Consider the following 19,279-nt stretch of genomic DNA (forward strand, 5'->3'; position numbering starts at 1 on the left):
CTTGTTTTTCCTCTTTCTCCATGTCAAATTTTGCAAATTATCTATCCGTATGCTATTGGTATTCTCTCTGATAAAATCGTAAGAGCCATTGCCGAGCAATCATCTATTGAGGATTTCCATGCCCACTTGCTAGCTAACTTCATCCCTGCTAGGGCCAGGTCCTCCCTTATTCAGAAGTACTATTATCGGGTACAGCGCTTGGATGAAAACTTGGCAGACTTCATCCAAGATATTAAGTTTTATACTAGGGTGTTTGCTCTTCATTTCCCTGAGGATCAGATTGTACAAGCTATTGTGGAAGGGATTTCACCACCCTACAGGTCATATTTGTGTTTCTTGGCGTGCCCGCAAACTTTCTCGGAACTTGAAGCATTGGCCGTCTCAGCGGAAGGAGTTAGATACGCCGATTCTTTGCGTGTAGCGAAAGAACCCCCGCCTTCCTTTAGTAATACTCGGCCTCCACCTCGCCGATCAGTCACCCCTCGTAAATGTTATGCTTGTGGGTCGCCTGACCACCTGCGCAATAAGTGTCCACTGATCAAGTCGAGTGGGACAAGTAATGGGGCTGGTTCATCACAAGGCTGTTTTAAATGTGGGGCTTTCTCACATATCGCCAAGAATTGCCCAAATTCGAATAGCACCCCCTCCTGCTCAACTTCTGGTGCAAATTCCACCTATGCCAATAATAAAAAGTGACTAGTGGCTTCGGCTGAGTCGACTAATCCATCTTCCCGAGACTCAGCCCCTAGTAAACAGGTTGTAAATTCAGGGAACGAGCAATTTTCAAATGCATCTTTTGAATGTCCCAAAGAGTGTCTTAGGATTGCGGCGGATTCCCCCGCACCTATTCCTTTTCTTAAGATTGAGTTAAACAATGAGCCTATAACCGCTTTATTAGATTCAGGCAGTGTCTGTTCGATTATTTCGGCTGAATGGTATTCTAAATTGAAATCTGTTTGTAAACTACAGTACCTGACTATGTCTCATCTCCTGTTCTATATGTTTCGGCTAATTCATCTCCATTAGAAATTCTAGGTTCCTTACTGGTCAAAATTCGTATTTTTAAATTTACATGGAAAACCAAACTGTTTGTGGCTAAGCACTTGTCTTGCCCCATCATACTGGGAGCGGACTTCATTTCTCACACTGGTCTTGTGCTCGATCTTCAGAGTAAGTCGTGCACATTCAAATTTGCGTCCAATTGTAACATTCCCTTGTTAAAGTGTAATTCTGTATCATGTTCATCTATTTCGCCTACCCAGGATGAGATGTTGTTAGACCTTAGACATCTACCTGAGGAGCAGGCTGATAGTATTCGCAAATTGTGTCAGTCCTTTCCGGAGGTGTTCTCTGATACTCTTGGTGTTACTGACCTTATTGAATACAAAATTGAGGTCACGGATTCGATTCCTGTCCGTTTTCCACCTTATAGGCTATCTCCACCTAAAATGAAGGCTCTGAAAGAAATTATCGATCAGATGTTGAAGGATGGTATTATTAGGCCCTCTAAGTCAGCGTATTCTTCGCCTATTTTTCTAGTCCCGAAACCCCAAGGGGGCTTCAGGCCTGTCATTGATTACAGGGCTCTCAATCGGAAGGTGGTGTTACAATCTGTGCCCCTTCCCGACCTTCATTCTTGTTTTTCATGGTTTCGTAAGGCCAAGTTCTTTACTATCTTGGACTTGAATCAGGCCTATAATCAAATTCCCCTTGCCGAAGAGTCTAAACACCTTACAGCGTTTGCAACGGACTGGAATTTATATGAATACAACCGCGTGCCTTTCGGGCTCCCCACGGGAGCAGCCGTACTCACTAGGCTGCTAGATAGGGTCTTCTCCGACATCAAATTTGAATACTTGTACCACTACTTGGATGATGTCGTCGTATTTTCGGAAACCTTCGAAGAACATCTAGATCATCTGCGAGAAGTTCTCAATCGCCTTCGTAAGGCTGGGTTAACTGTTAAGTTGTCCAAGGTTGCCTTTGCTAAGCCCTCTATGTCATTCCTAGGGCATATTGTGTCACCTGATGGTGTTGCAGTCGATCATTCGAGAACACAGGCCATCCGTGATTTTAAACCTCCCAAGGACATTAAAGGTATCGCCAGGTTTATTGGTATGGTGAATTTCTTCAGAAAGTTCATTCCTAACTTTGCTAATAGAGCGGCGCCCTTAAACCTTCTTCGTAGGAAAGGCATCAAATTCGAGTGGGGACCTTCTCAACAAGCCGCTTTTGAAGATCTTAAATTGGCTCTCTGTAATGCCCCTGTACTTGCTATGCCTGATTTCTCGAAGAAATTCATCGTCCAAACTGACGCGTCGTCGTCAGCAGTAGCTGCAGTCCTTCTTCAAGAGACTGAACTAGGGAGGCGACCCATCGCCTATGCATCTAGGACCTTGTCGGCTCAAGAAGCCAAGTATTCCATCTATGAGCTCGAAGGTTTGGCAGTCTTATTCGCCTTAGAAAAGTTCCGTCTCTATCTGGAACACGTCAAATTCGACCTGGAGACAGATAATCAAGCCTTAAGCTGGGTCTTAGGTAGGCCGCGTCGTACTGGTCGTATAGCCCGTTGGGCCATCCGTATTTCTGCCTTCCAATTCGATGTCAGGCATATCAGAGGTACCGAAAATGTTGTTGCTGATGGACTCAGTCGTATGTTTTCTAACGACGTCGAGACCCATGAACCGGTCGACAGTTCATCACCTCCCGAGTCCATACTATCTGGTGTTAATGCCATCTTAACAGATGCTCCCATGCTTTTTAGGGATATTGAGAAATACCAACGTGAAGATCCGACGCTGGCTCCGATAATGGAAACCCTTTCTTCTGGGGAACATGTTGTCCCTTATGTTCTGAGGAATGGTGTTCTATGTTGCCCATCGAGGCATGATAAGATGATGAAAGTTGTCGTTCCAGCTGTTCTTGTACCTATGATCTTCAAGTATTATCATGAGACCCCATTAGGAGGGCATCTGGGTATCTTTAAAACTCGTGAAAAGATTCGTGAAATGTTCATCTGGAAAGGTATGGACGGTGAAATCCGTGAACTTGTAAAAGCTTGTAAATCTTGTTTGCTCAGTAAACCCACCATGTCCACCAAGGTAGGCCTTTTGTCTTCGCATCAAGCGTCGCGCCCCATGGAACGCCTGTATATTGATTATGTAGGACCCTTCCCCCAGTCAAAGGGAAATGCTAACAAGTTCATCTTTGTATGCGGAGATGGCTTTACTAGATTTTCCTGGTTATTTCCGACTAAGCTGGCTACCGCTCAGTCTACCATTACTTGCTTAAATTCTATTTTTGCTTCTTTTGGTCCGTGCCAATATATTGTATCTGATAATGCTAAGGCTTTTACATCTAATTTATTTCGTAAATTTTGTTTTGACTTGTCCATCTCTCATGTAACTACGTCTGCTTATTACCCTCAACCATCTCTGGCTGAACGAGTTAACCGTAATCTCAGGTCCGCACTTATTGCCTATCATCATGAAGATCATTCCAGGTGGGACACGTCCCTGCATTGGTTAGCTTTTGCTTTGAATTCGGCGGTTCATGAATCACATAAATTTACTCCAGCCTCGTTGATGTTCAAGTTTGTTCCCAACACGCCGCTCTCTAACGTCTGGTCTCTGAGTGACATTCTACCCGAGACAATAGATCCGGACAACATTAAAGATCTTTGGAAGAAGGCTAAAGCCAATCTTAAAGTGTCTCATGAAAAGGTTAGGGAAAGGTATGATCGTGGACGGAGACCCACCCCTTTGAAGGTAGGTGACCAAGTTATGGTCAAGAACTTTGTTCCCGCGGGCAAGCTTGCCCCCAGATTTCATGGGCCTTGTATCATTCTCGATTTTCTTACGCCGGTTACATTGTTAGTAAGCAATCCAGCCACCGAGAGGATATTTAGGGTTCACCTGTCCCAGGTGAAACCGGTGTAAATTTTGTGTCAACTTGCTTCATATAATTTGATAGGAATATGAAGGTTATATATATTTTTTTTTTTGGAGTTTCCACTCTTAAGGCATTCTGCTCCTTCTATTTTGTTTTATATGTAAGCATTTTTTGTAAAACCTTCCCCGATCCGTTAAACTGCCATTCTGTCCTTACCATGGCCATTACCACGCTCCCGTCTCCTGCTATACACACTGTGGCTTGCTTAGATTAAATGCCATGGATATTTGCACGCCGCTGGCCCCTCTACCTCTCCAACAAGCCTGTGCCCTCAAAAAAATGATGATGGTCCAACAAAATTCTGCCGCCTAGTTTTAATGTTTCAGTGCCCCCGCAGCCGCGCGGCGCCGTGCCGCGACTGGGTTTGAGGAAGGGCCCCCTCGGCCCCAGCGAGGACGACATGTGCACGGCGAGCCGGAGCCCTCCTCCCGGCCTAGGCTGATGTGCGGCGCACGACCTGCTACTTGCCCGCAGCCTGTATATGTTCACCGCGGGCGCGGCGTGCTTCAACACCTCCGCTCCCCTCATAGTGCGGGCGAGTGGTATCTCAGGGTACTTGAGGGGTCCGAGCGGCCTCCTTTGGACGCAAGCCGCAACGGCCGGTCTGGCCATCCAACTTCATCAACATCAACTACATGAACAGTTACTATAAGCGATGACTACACTTGGGAATTCAACAGCAATATTTGGTGGACATTGCAAAATTTTTCATCACTTTTAAGTATTAAAAGTTTATCTTCAGAATTCTACTTTTACAAACATAAAGACTGTACTTCACCTGCAACAACAAAATTTTGAAACTGAATCAAACCAAATTAAGAAAATCTTATAAATTTTTTTTTGGCAATTAATCTCCATATCTACATCAAAACTTGGACCTTGTTTTCAAACAATTTCATGTGTCACCCCGGGAGGAACTTTTGGGGGGGGGGAGGTCTGTACCGGGCGGTACACCTCCACACCGCTGATTTAAAATGTGCGCCTGTTGAAACTCCTCTGCTGGAGGAAGTCTGAACTTTACGGACAGTATTAATTTTCAAGTTTCTCAGAAGATATCTCTACCTGTAAATTTTGGAGTTTTTGAACTGTGTCATTTTCGACGTATTTTTGTTTTGCTTGTAGTAAGAAGTGTGAACTTTCTCTTCTAGAGGACACTACTGAAGATCAACAATAGTGCACCCTAGTGCGGAGTGAAAGAACTATTTTTTGGAGAAGTTCTTATTTCAAAAGTTTGTTTCTTGTTAAATTTCTTTCTGTTATTGTTTAAGTTGGCTGTATACCCCTCTTTTTCCCCTTGTTTTAGATTTATCCAATCCCGAATTTCTTTGAGTAATTTCCGACCAATCCGATGTATCTTCCACCAACTTGGATATGTTTCTCTACCCTAGCCAATAAAGTGATTGTGGGCGGGTGTTCTCATTCCCCTAACGCCTAGAACCTTCCGCGAGAGTATTTAAACTGCTGATTTTTGGGTCTCCGGGCCACTTCTGTTCCATCTTTCAGTGTGTAAAGTACATAGCAGGGGGCGGGAAGCGCCTCTTTCTTCTCCAGCTGTTCTACACCAGGTAATGGCCTCTTAATAATTTCTTTTCTTGCTAGGTCGGCAGTTTAACTCTCGGAGCGGGTTCGAAGCGTTTCCACCATGTAACCTTTTCCTAAAATGTAACCAATCTTTTCATCTATTCTCTTTTAAAGCTGCATATTGGGATAGAGAGTGCTAACCCTCTCGAGCTCCCACTCACATTGTTTTGAGGTGAACTTATTTTCTCAACCTATTCTTCGTTAACGTAAAACAAATTGCTCTTTTCTAAAGTCACCTCTGTAGTATGGGATTAGCCCTTGCATTAGTGGCCTAGAGCCAGATTAGGTTTTAAAAACAAGTGTATTAGGAGTGCAGGTCGCCTCCTCTCAAATTGTTATTTTAGAGGTCATGTAATTGTCCCTTTTCATTTAATAGACCTCAGTAGGTTGGGTATTTTACCCCTGTGTCTATGTCCAGTGAGGACAACTCGAAGGTGGAGTTTGGTGTGGCCTTTGAGAGGCTTAAAGTTGAGAGCGAGTGGCTCTTTTGAAAATTGAGTGTTGTATGCCTCGTGGAGGCTTTTCAGTGTAATTTGGAGCAAGGACTCCTAGGCATGAATGGGGTTTTCTGCCCCTCTGTTGAAACTTGTGTTTGGGGTAAAACTGAGCTGATTGCCCAAGCATTGTGAAGTCAGGGCGCGAAGCCCAAATCCTGTAAATATTGTAACTACCCTTTGAACTTGCTACTTTGTACCTGCCATGCTTGTTATTTCTTTGTTTTTGAAAAGAAAATATAACCTTGTTAAATTTTACATTAACTTTGATTCCGTAGTTTGAGACCCGTTCACGCCCGCACCTTCTTTCACCTCTACCTACCACTAAAACACGGTAACAAAATTAATAACACAATTTAAAGAAAAAACTTGAACGGAAAGTGGAACATTAACCGACGCTAATGTCAGACCTGATAATATTCATCGAGCGGAGGCGCGTGTTATGGTTGTGGGGCCAGCTCTACATTCACAAGGTGACTGGGTTCGAACCTCACCGTCGGCTGTCCTGACAAGAGTTGTCTGTGGTTTCTCATTTTCACTTCCAAACAAATGCCGGGACAGTGCCTGTTCATAGGCTACAGCTGACTCTTTCCATCTCCTTACCCACTTTCGTTCATTTCATCTCTATTAGCTCCTCAACTGAGGTTGGCATCAAAGATGGGATCCGGCCATAAAAACAGGCCATTAAATATCATTCCACTTCATCCTCGACCCCGTAACGGAACTGAGGGACCACATACACAATGTCAAACTAAACTGGTATCTGCGCTCGGATGCCATTAAGCAATCTACCTTGAAATTTGGTGACATAACCGATGAGCTTCGAGAAGATCACTTACAACAAATTAGCTGCCGTTTCCACTGCGAGGTCCCGAAATTGCCGAAATTGAAGCTGGGAACGTACGTGGCCAGACAATACTACTACTACTACTACTACTACTACTACTGCTGCTGCTGCTAAAATGTTTTCATTTCTCCCCTGAAGGGGGATGCGGGCCTCTTAAACGGTGCTGCCGTCTCTCAGGCAGGGAGATTTGCTAGGTGAAGGAGATTTTCGGAGAAGGTGAGGGGGTTGGTGGCCGTGGCCTATACTAGGAGCTGTTCCGGCATTCGCCTTAGTGCAGGAGAATGGAAAATCACGGAAAACCATTCTCAGGACAGCCGACGGTTGGGGCCAGCCGTGAGGTCCAGCCCGGTCCCGTCTCCCGAATGCAGAGCCGTAGAGCCACGGTAGAGCCGTGGCCACTTAAGGGCAGAGACCCACTCTGCGTCTACCGACCCCAGACAATAACGCGGCGCAACTGGACATCCCTGCATCACTGACGAGCTATGTGGAGTATGTGCGAATAGTTTTCTGCCCGCTTGGCTGGATTGCCTGTAGTAAAGGCCGTACAATCCAACCTTATTGCTTATAATCGTAATTCAGGGGTTTATTTCGGGGCATTCCAGTGGAAACATGCAGCTGTTTTACTGCGCCTGGTCTTCTTTTAGCACATCAGCTACATCATCAACATTACAAGGTAGATTTCGACACGAAGGGTGTGTGACACTTTCCTTGTGAGCTTATACAAAGGAAAGCCATCTTAACCTGACTGTTTCATATTTTACAGAGTGACTTGGCTATACGACACAAGCTCAGCTACAACTCGAATTCGGCATTTGATGAGTTCGAACGCCCCGTCAGCGGCCTGGAAGATGATGTACGTGGTTTTCCATTTTTACACCAGGGAAATGTCGGGCCACTATCTTCCCAGTTCTTATTCCAGCGTCGTCGAAAATCTGCCTGTGTTTGAGTGACACGCTCACGCTTCCTCGTCTTATAGACTCTTCCAGGCATTAACATGTCTCTGAGCTTCCGGTTCATTGCCACTCAGTAGGGATGGCAACTTGCGCACGTTGCTTCTTTCTCTTTCAACATGTATCAATTCATTCAATTGTATTTTACATTTTCTAGAACATTTCTTAAATATATGTTACCTTCGAAATGAGCAAAAAACTGATAACGCATGAAATCAGAATTTTTCTCGCGATTCCTTGAAAATGAAAACCTACAACCTGTTTTCTAGTCTTTGACCGGGGCAGGGATGTAATGAATGAACCATATAGGCTATTATTACAATGGGGTCGCCACTCCCAACGTGTCGCGATTCCTTATATACTTATAATTAAACATTATCCCTTGTATTTCTGTGTTTTCATTGATGCAGTTACATTTATTCATGATTTATCTGAACCATACGGACGTAACTTTTCAATTAGGATATTCCACAAGCAATGGTTGAGATTCGAACTTCGGTCCCATTGGTGAAAAGCCCGTGGTGTTGTCACTCGTATATCATAACCCATTATTATTATTATTATTATTATTATTATTATTATTATTATTATTATTATTTATTAAGAAATGTTGGTCCTGCATCCACAATATTCCACAATATTCCAATAACCTTTCAAGTAGGATAAGTAACATTAAAAGGAAATTCACTAATTATCCTGGGACACATTTCCTGATTGTTGGCAGTATTTGATGCTGGTCCCGCGGTGTAGGGATAGCGTGCCTGCCTCTTACCCGGAGGCCCTGGGTTCGATTCCCGGTTAGGTCACTTGATTCTGGGGCTAATTCGAGGTCCACTCAGCCAGCGTGATTACAATTCAGGAGCTATCTGACGGTGAGATACCGGCTTCGGTCTAGAAAGCCAAGAATAATGGCCGAGAGGATTCGTCGTGCTGACCACATGACACCTCGTGATCTGAACAGCGGTCGATTGGTAGGCTACGGCCCTTCGGGGCTCTTGCGCCATGGGTTTGTTTTGGTAGTATCTGACGCTTCAATGTAAAAGGTTTGCTTGTTTCACTAACGTAACACTGATTAGTATGTCGTATCTGCTCTATGGTAAAGTTGTGAATTTTTATTGCAAAAACTATTTTGTGCAAAGTGAACTTCAAACGTTCCTATTTAAGTTTGTGTTGCATTTTTTCCCACCGGTAACCTGTGTTTCACGTTTCTTTTTATTGGCACAGATTGTCACTATATTAATTACAAAAATAATAGGAAGAAATAGTAAATGCACTAGGCGTGATAAATGTATCACTAATTATTGTCATATGTGCATGATAGCCGAATGGTATCGCCACCGGCTTTTCACCAAGGAGGTTGCGTTTCGAACCCCTGCGAATGCACATAAAAGATGTATAACGAAAAATTTCGTCCCTGTGCTTCATTTTCCACGTAAAACTGGACATCCTGTGACATAAAAACCAAATTCGTACCACTAATGATGTGGACGTTCTCATTCTACATACAAGTATTCGCCTGGAGTCTACGTTTGAAACGTAACTGAGAAAACCACATTAAAATACGGAATGTCAAATTGTTTCAACAGCTTTATTTAGATGAGTGATGTTATTAAACACAGTGTGCTTTCGCTTTCTAGATTGGTGAAACTCGTTATATTTGATTTCAATTTTATATATTATAATACTAATAATAATAATAATAATAATAATAATAATAATAATAATAATAATAATAATAATGATGATGATCAGTCGGTAAACCTCCTCATCCGTTTTATGGGGGACAGTGACTTGTTTTGTCGAGGTCAAAAGTGAAGTGCTTATTTGTTTTTTGTTTTTAAGTTTTCCTTTATTGTTAACTATACTTGTAATTTTTGACTGTGTTTTTGGCTAGATTTTTGTATGTTTTAACATGTTTGAACTTTTAAGCTGAATAAAATACTGTATTCCACTTCAAAGGCAGTGCATTGTTCTATTTCATCATCATCATCATCATGACCATCTGTTTACCCTCCAGGTTCGGTTTTTCCCCCGGACTTAGCGAGGGATCCCACCTCTACCGCCTCAAGGGCAGTGTCCTGGAGCTTCAGACTCTTGGTCGGGGGATACAACTGGGGAGTATGACCAGTACCTCGCCCAGGCGACCTCACCTGCTATGCTGGACAGGGACCTTGTGGAGGGATGGGAAGGTTGGAAGGGATAGGCAAGGAACAGGGAAGGAAGCGGCCGTGGCCTTAAGTTAGGTACCATCCCGGCATTCGCCTGGAGGAGAAGTGGGAAACCACGGAAAACCACTTCGAGGATGGCTGAGGTGGGAATCGAACCCACCTCTACTCAGTTGACCTCCCGAGGCTGAGTGGACCCCGTTCCAGCCCTCGTACCACTTTTCAAATTTCGTGGCAGAGCCGGGAATCGAACCCGGGCCTCCGGGGGTGGCAGCTAATCACGCTAACCACTACACCACAGAGGCGGACGTTCTATTTCATAACATAAATCTTTTCATTAGAAAATAAGGCATTGCAAATTAGATCCACTGACTATTTTAGGTTCATAATCATTTTCTTCATCATTATCATTAAAAAATCTTAATCAGTGCGTACATTTTAAATGTTATGCTGTTATTCCATTTCGTTTCATCTCATACCATCAGGAGTCGATGATCAAGATGTTAAACCCCTTCAAACAACACGCATCATAATGGCCGTCATCATCATCATCATCATCATCATCATCATCATCATCGCGATCATTATTAATAATAATGTTACTGTTTTTAAGTCCCGCTAACTTCTTACGGTTTTCGGAGACGCTGAGGTGCTAAAATGTTGTCTCGAAAGAATCCTTTTCCGTCCCGGTAAATCTACCGACACCCTCAAAGCGTGTAACAGAAACTTTTTCGTATGTTATATCTTTAAGCATTCGGTCTCCAAGTCTATGCGAATGAATTATAATTAAGCGCCTCAAAGTCCTCTATTTTAAGGTGATCAGACGTCCCGTTTTCAGCCTGTTATCGTGGTGCCCCGATAGGTTTTGTTGGGACGATTATTTGTCCCGTTTTCAACCTGCTCTCTCGGTGCCCCGATAGGTTTTGTTGGGACGCCTATTTGTCCCGTTATGTTAGAAAAGACATCTGATTTCCTTTTTAAAACTTTTACTTCGCACAGACACATACAGGTCTTATGGTGACGATGGGATGCGGAAAGGCTAGGAGTGGGAAGGAAGCGGCCGTGGCCTTAATTAAGGTACAACCCCGGCATTTGCCTGCTGTGAAAGTATGATACCACGGAAAACCATGGGGTAAAGACATCAAAATATTAATAAATAGGTGGACAGTTATACAAGTGTTATTTTTATTTATTTTTTGCTAGTTGCTTTACGTCGCACCGACACAGATAGGTCTTATGGCGGCGATGGGACAGGGAAGGGCCAGGAGTGGGAAAGAAGCGGCCGTGGCCTTAATTAAAGTACAGCCTCAGCATTTGCCTGGTGTGAAAATGGGAAACCACGGAAAACCATCTTCAGGGCTGCCGGCAGTGGGGTTCGAGCCTAACAAGTGTTATTTAACGAATGCTGTAATAATTCTGTCTTGTGGTCGTGGTGGTGGTGGTGGTGGTGGTGGTGGTGGTGGTGGTGGTGGTGATTATTGCTTTAAGAGGATCTAAAACTGGGCAACCATCCTCTCGTAACACTATTCAGAAACTAAAATGGAAGAGGTTGATCCTTCGAAAACTGGAGGTATCGGAAAAAGAAAGGTAAGGCCACGAAGGGCGTGAAAGTGAAGACTCCCTGTATCTCGTGGTTTGACGAGAAGAAGACTTGAGGAAGCCGGACTGAGTGGCTCAGACGGTTGAGGCGCTGTCCTTCTGACTCCAACTTGGCAGGTTCGATCCTGAGTCAGGCCTGTGGTATTTGAAGGTGCTCAAATACGTCAGACTCATGTTGGTAGATTTACTGGCACATTAAAAATCTTCTGTGGGACTAAATTATGGCACCTTGGCGTCTCCGAAAACCGTAAAAGTAGTTGGTAGGACGTAAAGCCAATATTATTATTATTATTTTGCTAGGGGCTTTACGTCGCAAGGACACAGATAGGTCTTATGGCGACGAATTATTATTATTATTATTATTATTATTATTATTATTATTATTATTATTAGACTCGACGGAGGTTCCTCAGACGGGAAATGTGAAAGCGAGCAGTTTGTCACAAGTGAGTGGAAGCAGCACCAGATTCAGACAGTGTCCTCGTGATTGGCAATCCACACTCCCAAGTTGAGAGTTTTGATAGTACCTCTTTTAGTTTGCTCTTACGATAGGCAGAGGACACCGTGGATGTATTATGTCGCCTCTCTGCACACAAGTGGGAAATTGCTTTTATTTTTACGTCGCACCGACACAGATCTTATAGCGACGATAGGACAGGAAAGAGCTCTAAGGAGGAAGTGACCATATGCTTAAGTAATTTGCGTGGTGTGAAAATGGGAAACCACGGAAGCTTCAGAAAATATGATCACATATATTTGCAACTGGATCTGTGGCCTCATTTAGTTCCACACGTCTTACCTTTTTATTAAAAACTGATTATTATTCTTCCACAGATTTTCTCGCACCCTGGTCGCACTATGTCGCACACGGGAATTTGTGAATGCCCTCCCTAATGCCAGCCGTATGTAGAGGGATGTATTCGCTATTGCGTGTTCTTGCGGTTGTTAGTAATATGGTACGTTTTTTGTATACAGCATCTCTATATACTGAGACAAACATTAGTTCCCTAATGAGGCGCGGCTAAAATCCCCGACCCTGCCGGAAATCGAAATATGAAGAGCTGTGTATTGAAACATACGCGAACAGCCAGTCACAGAATCAGAGGAATTAAGGTGACATGAAACACGACCCGGTCGGTAATCAAACGCGGGACCCTGTGAACAGAAAGTCACGATGCCACCATTCGATTAAGGAGTCGGACAAAACTGAGTTATTATTATTATTATTATTATTATTATTATTATTATTATTATTATTATTATTATTATTATTATTAATATCCGAAGCCTTGGCTGAATGATTAGCGAACTCCTGCGGGACTAAATTTCTGCACCTTGGCATCTCCGAAAACCGTAAAAGAAGTTAGTGAGACGTATAACCAATCACATTATCAGAGCGTCTTGGGTTAGATTCCCGGTCGGATCGGGGGTTTTAATAGCGTTTAATTAATTCTTCTGGCTCGGGGACTCGGAATTTGTGTTTGTCCCAACACTCTCCTCTTCATATGCACACAACGCAACACACCATACCACACTACAACCACCACAGAGACACGCAATGGTGATTTAGCGTTGGCGTCAGGAAGGGCATCCGGCCGTAAAACAGGGGTCAAAACCACAGTTCACACCCACGACCCCACAGGTGTGGGAAAAACCGTAGATGATGATGATGATGATTATTATTATTATTATTATTATTATTATTATTATTATTATTATTACATACCTTGCTGAAGGTCCTATGCGGGCGGCCCGAGTCGCAGATCCTGAATATCAGGAGGGTTGGTCCCACCACTAACATGGCCGCCCCTGTTACCACCATCAGAAGAGCTCCTGGTCGAACCCTGAAAGATGTCGTTTGTCTCTTTATAGGTTCCCCTGTTTCATTCACCTTTCTGACAGATACAGAAATAAAGGGCGTCAACAAAATTGATGAAGAAACAGTAGAAGAAATATTAATCTCTCTGTCCAATCCACTATCACTGTGGCCATCTTCAAGGCCATTAGCGGTATAATTAGGGAATCCCTCTTGCTTACTCCTCATTGTCGGTAGATTATTCGCAGAACTTTCACTATTCTTTTTTAATTCATGTGCGCTGTCACTGAAACTAGGCGTTACCTCGGACACGTTAAGTGACACCTGTGGCGAACCACTGTTTGCTCTGGGTGGTGTCATGCTGATCACCACACCCCTGTAGAGCAAGGCGCTCCCAGTGATGCACCACACCGCTAGTTGCACCACCGCTATCAACGCACTAGAAGAAGAACTCGCGCACGCCATAGCGGCCACCAGTAAACTGAGCTTGTTGACAGCTGCTGTTAGTCACCTACTACGCCGCGCCACAAGGTTACGAAAGTTAAATGGTCCAAAGTAGCTGCCGGCAGACGACCTGGTACGAACTGGCCAGCGCGGCTTCAGGGAGGGGCAAAGGTCTTATTACGCTGCTTTCTGGCTGTTTAACGTCCCTCCAGTTGCTGTCGGTGCTGGAATTAAGTTCCATGAAGTTCTTTAACCTGCTGGAAACCAACAACAGGTGCTGGATTTAAATGGTTAAGAATCGGTCTTTCACTCTCTTGGATCGAAAACCTCTGTAGCAGTATGCAATAGAAGATTTGAGCTGTACAAGCCTAGGTGAGGTACATTCTACTGGGCTGCCTCAGTCATCTACTACATGCCCTACAAATCATTCACTTTCTCTCACCTCACGGTCTTCATCAGCAAGTCCTTGAACTAGTCGGGGCTTCCTCACCTCACACGGCACTTGGCCGGTATCAACCAAATGGGATTATTATATTTATACTACAGCCTGTTCCTGTTTATAAACTGGGGATCTTCTCTCGAGTATAATATTGCCCCTTAGTTTATTCCTTTCTTTTCTCTATGCTCTCTTTCTGTCCTTTTTTTCCTCCTTCTTTCCTTCCTTCGTTATTGTTTTCTTTTTTCTATTCGTTTTTCTGCTTTTTCATTCCTCCTTTCTCTCCCTATTTCTTGCTTTATTCCTTCCTGCCTCTCTTTGCTCCTTCCATTTTCCTTCTTTCCTGCCTTTCCTTATTGGTTTCCTTCTCTCCCTCCTTTCATCTTTCTTTCTTTCTGTTTTTCTCCCTTTCTGTTTCGTTTTTATCTTTCCTCCAAGTAAGTAAATTCGTATCCTCGTCCCGAGGTGGCGCAGCTCTTTTCAAACACACCCCCAATAGAGGCGAGCTGCGTGTACCATTTCAACCAAATACCAACCCTCCTGCCATTCTTATATTTCCGGTAGTATCGGGAATTGAATCCGGGCCCCCGAGGATGGCAGCTATTAGTGCTAAACGTTACGCTACTCTTTCAAACTTATTACCTATCTTTCCGTATTTCTCTTTTCCTTTCTTTCTGCTTTTCTCTCTTTCTTTTTCATTCACTTATTCGTTGTTCCTTTCATTCTATCTTTTTCGTTTGTTTGTTTGTTTGTTTGTTTGTTTGTTTCCTTAATGTACATTTCTTTCTTTATCTCAGTCCCTTTCTTACTTCTTTCCACACTTCCATTTTTCTGTCAGTATATACAGTATATATTGAATAAATACTAAATACTCTGACTGATTCTACTCATAATTAATAATGTTATTTGCTTTACGTCCCACTAACTACTTTTACGGTTTTCGGAGACGCCGAGGTGCCGGAATTTTGTCCCGCAGGAGTTCTTTTACGTGCCAGTAAACCCACCAACACGAAGCTGGCGTATTTGAGCACCTTCAATTACGACCGGACTGAGCCAGGATCGAACCTGCCAAGTTGGGTCAGAAGGCCAGCGCCTCAACAGACTGAACCACTCATCCCGGCCGACTGATTCTACTCGTAACTGTTTTCCCAGTCTTATCCATGAAGTAGCTAAGTTCTTCATTCCAAGCTCCGTGGCAGGCCCATTCTAGGACTAAAAACTTCCCATTGGCCTCGATTCAGCGACTTGGTACATTGGACATTGTCCAGCTAGTGTGAACGATTTCACAGTGGATTCCTCCGTCAAAGTCGGCAAATACCACGTTGGTATATACGGTATAATCCACAGCCCCTTCCTTTTCAATTTAAAGAAAAAAGGTAGTTGCAAGTGTACACACTAGAAAGGGAAACACGTACTGTAAACACGATTTATCTGATACCATCTATACAAGCAGAAAACACACGGATCTAATGACCACAATGCCTCTGTTCCTGGAATAAAATTACGAGTGCCGAGCTGAATAGCTCAAGCGGTAGAGCTCTCTAGCCTTCTGAGCTCAAGCTGACGAGTTCGATCCCAGCTCAGTGTGGTGGTATTTGAAGGTGCCCAAATATGCAGCCTCGTGTCGGTAGATTTACTGGCACTTAAAATAACTCCTGCAGGACAAAATTTTATTACCGTGGCGTCCTCGAAAACCGTAGAAATAGCTAGTGGGACATAAAACTAATAACCTTCTTCTTCTTCTTCTTCTTGTAAAATAATGAGCACCGAGCTCGATAGCTGCAGTCGCTTAATTGCGGCCAGTATCCACTATTCGGGAGATAGTAGGTTCGAACCCCACTGTCAGTAGCCCTGAAAATGGTTTGCCGTGGTTTCCCATTTTCACACCAGGCAAATGCTGGGGCTGTACCTTAATTAAGGCCACGGCCGCTTCCTTCCCACTCCTAGCCCTTTCCTGTCCCATCGTCGCCGTAAGACCTATCTGTGTCGCTGCGACGTAAAACAACTAGAAAAAAAATAATGAGCTACTGGCTCTATGAACTACCGCGTTAGCGCATAGAAATGAAACTGATACTTATTCTGTTGTCCGCCTCTGTGGTGTAGTGGTTAGCGTGATTAGCTGCCACCCCCGGAGGCCTGGGTTCGATTCCCGGCTCTGCCACGAAATTTGAAAAGTGGTACTGTAACGGTTCAAAACCCGTTACAAGATGATATCTGTATTTTTATTATTGTATGATTTTATCTGTATTATTATTATTATTATTATTATTATTATTATTATTATTATGTCAGTATTATTATTATGTTATCTGTGATATTGTACTATTATTGTAATTATCCGTTTTATTCAATTTTGCAATTGCCTGTTGCTTGCAAGATTGCACTTAGATGTATACATATATACGTATGTGTAGTATAACACTCAATACCTGTACAGTGAGAATTGTTGTATATATCAGAGATTGGAAGTGACGTTGTTATATTGCTGTACCAGTGGCGATTCTGCCAAGTCATCGCCGCGCCTTGGCTATGTCATCGTTTTGATTTAGAATATGCGCGCACGGACTCGTCGCCGCGGGGCTATTTCACCACTGCGTGTAATATCTGTCGCGTAGGTGGGAGTATGTCATTGTTATTTTTGGAGATTACGTAGCTGTGTCAACCAAGTCTATATAAGGTAGCTCCATATTGTAGCGTCAGTCATTACTTATACGGATGCAGTACAGTGAAGTAGTCTACTAGATCAAGAGGCCTTGGTTGGCCAGTCAACCAGTGTGAACGAGAGATGGAGAAGACTCAGTGGGCCATTATTGGTCATTGAGAGAGTGAGACCAAATGGTTGGTCCGTCACTTAGTGGAAGACGCGGACGCAAGGCTTACCAAGAAGTCAGAGAGGGCAACCCTGGACCTGCCAAGAGGTCATACTATATTGACTTACAAAGAAGTCAGATTATATGGAGAAGAAGCAGTCTCAAGGATGTATCACCACGTTAGGCGTGACACATCTACAGTAAACACCAGAGCAATGGATTACGTCGTAATTACACTAAAAGTGTTGAAGGTACAGTCAAGTGAATCAGTGAGGAAAATATTTCGTATAAATTGTTAAATGTCCGGTCAAGAAGAATTCAAATTCATGCCTAGTTTCTGTCAGTTGCAATGTCATAATTTCATATTTTCATCTGTTTTATCGCAACAAGACTCACTATTTGTTGATATATTATTTAAAGAATATACATATTGTTCTATCAAACGAATTCATAGTTTCATTTCATTGACAGTAAAATATCTTAACCTCAAAATTAATGGGGAAACCGAACGCCAATCTCCTTTTCCCAGAACTTATATGGTATGTTGTCAAAAGTAAGCTTATTACCCCACACCCTAGAGATAGTCAAGAGTCTCATTCTATTATTGCTGTACTGAGTGACAGCTGGCGCCCTTCAAATAACGTATGTGTAAGTAAGCAGGTAACAAGTAAGTGTGAGTACAAGGTTCGACGAGTGTGTATTTTATTTAATGAATGTTAATTTTCATAATTTCCATTATAAATGCAGATATTCAGATAGTTCAAGTTAAATGCAGTTTTATATGTTTGTAAAGTTAATCAGCAAGTTAGGATGTTGACAATGTGTCGACGCAACGTGGGACTCGAATAAATTCAGAACTTGGTCTGAATGACAGCATATCATAGGTTCATTCTGGGAAGAGTATGCACAATTAAAGCCAACGGAAGTATTACCGGTAAATGTCAGGAGTATAATTTTGCGATATATATTTGTATTTTGGGGATATGTCAAGGGATTTGAAGAGGGAAATTAATTTGAGATCGCGTACTATTACTAGTGAACCCAAGATGGACAAGGAAGACAATAACAAGTCATGTGAGGACGAGGTCATTGCTTCTGCGGACATCCAAGGTGAAATTCAGAGTAGGGAGCAGGTGAATACGATGAAACCTTCTGAGGAAATTCAGGAAAGTGCAGAAATTGAGAAGCATACTGAAACCCAAAAGGAAATCGCGGGGGGAATTAACCAAGATATTCTAAATTTGCTGATGGCCAGACTTACCGAGCTCAGTAATGAAAATAAGAAGCTCAGTGAAAAGATTGATACTAATAGTGAAAAGAGTCAAAAAAGAATGGAGGAAAAGATTGATACTAATAGTGAAAATAATAAGAAAGAGATGAAAGAATTAATTAGTAGTTATAATGAAAATAATAAGAAACAAATGGAGGAATTAATTGGCAGTAATAAAGAAAATTTTAATGTGACCATTAATAAAATAGATTCTAAGATATTAGAGATAAACAATCAAACATGTAAGTCAGAATATAAGTTAGAAAATAAGCTAAATGAAGAGTGTGTTGAAATGGGAGGTAAAATGAAGTTGAATCGGAGCAATATTCACATTCAGATTGAGCATGTCAAAGGAGCATTTTCAGAGAATATCTTAGAGTTAAGTAATAAAATTTCGAGTAATCGGGAAGAAATTCATGAGGTAGTCGAGAAAAGATTGGACAAAATTTACAATGCAGTTAGGGAAGATACGAGGGAACAGATTAGTAGAATTGAACAAATTGAAAGCAAACTTGTGGAAGTCAGTGAACTACGGAACGAACAGGAAACGCTATCACAGCAGGTGAGAGAGAGAGAGAGGAAGAATTGCAGGAAGACGTGAGAATAGTGGAAGAGAATGCTGAAAGAGCAGCGGAAGAAGAAGCAGAAGAAGAAGAAGTGAACTGCCAGGGAGTGGTACAGCAGAAAGGTAGAGGTAAGTCGGCGGGTGAAGTGGTAATAGCGAGTGGTTTGTTCAGTAGGGATTGTGATTTAACCAGGTTTTCTGGAGAACAGTTCAATTCTATAGAATTTGTAAAAGTAGTTGAGAAAAGATTTGATAGTAAGTTGAGGAATAATAATACTGAATGGGAATACGTACTGGAAATCTTGTCGAATGTTTTTATCGGTGAAAGTAGAATATGGTTTCGAGTGTACT

The 19,279-nt window shown here is 42.7% G+C and overlaps 1 protein-coding gene across 6 annotated transcripts in view; it reads right to left on the bottom strand.

The window, feature by feature from the left end:
- Positions 1-13,903, bottom strand: part of LOC136857082 (uncharacterized) — a 138,921-nt gene extending 125,018 nt beyond the window's left edge. For all 6 annotated transcript variants that reach the window (XR_011017532.1, XR_011017531.1, XR_010858507.2 and 3 more), the window contains exon 1: positions 13,314-13,903. Coding sequence is in view for 1 of the 6 variants with exons in the window: in XM_067135465.2 (XP_066991566.2) it covers positions 13,314-13,868 (555 nt within the window). In the remaining 5 variants the exon portion in view is untranslated. The remainder of the gene's footprint in view (positions 1-13,313) is intronic.
- Positions 13,904-19,279: the final 5,376 nt, after the last annotated feature.

Source organism: Anabrus simplex, chromosome 1 (genome assembly GCF_040414725.1).
Source record: "Anabrus simplex isolate iqAnaSimp1 chromosome 1, ASM4041472v1, whole genome shotgun sequence".
Lineage (NCBI taxonomy): Eukaryota > Metazoa > Arthropoda > Insecta > Orthoptera > Tettigoniidae > Anabrus > Anabrus simplex.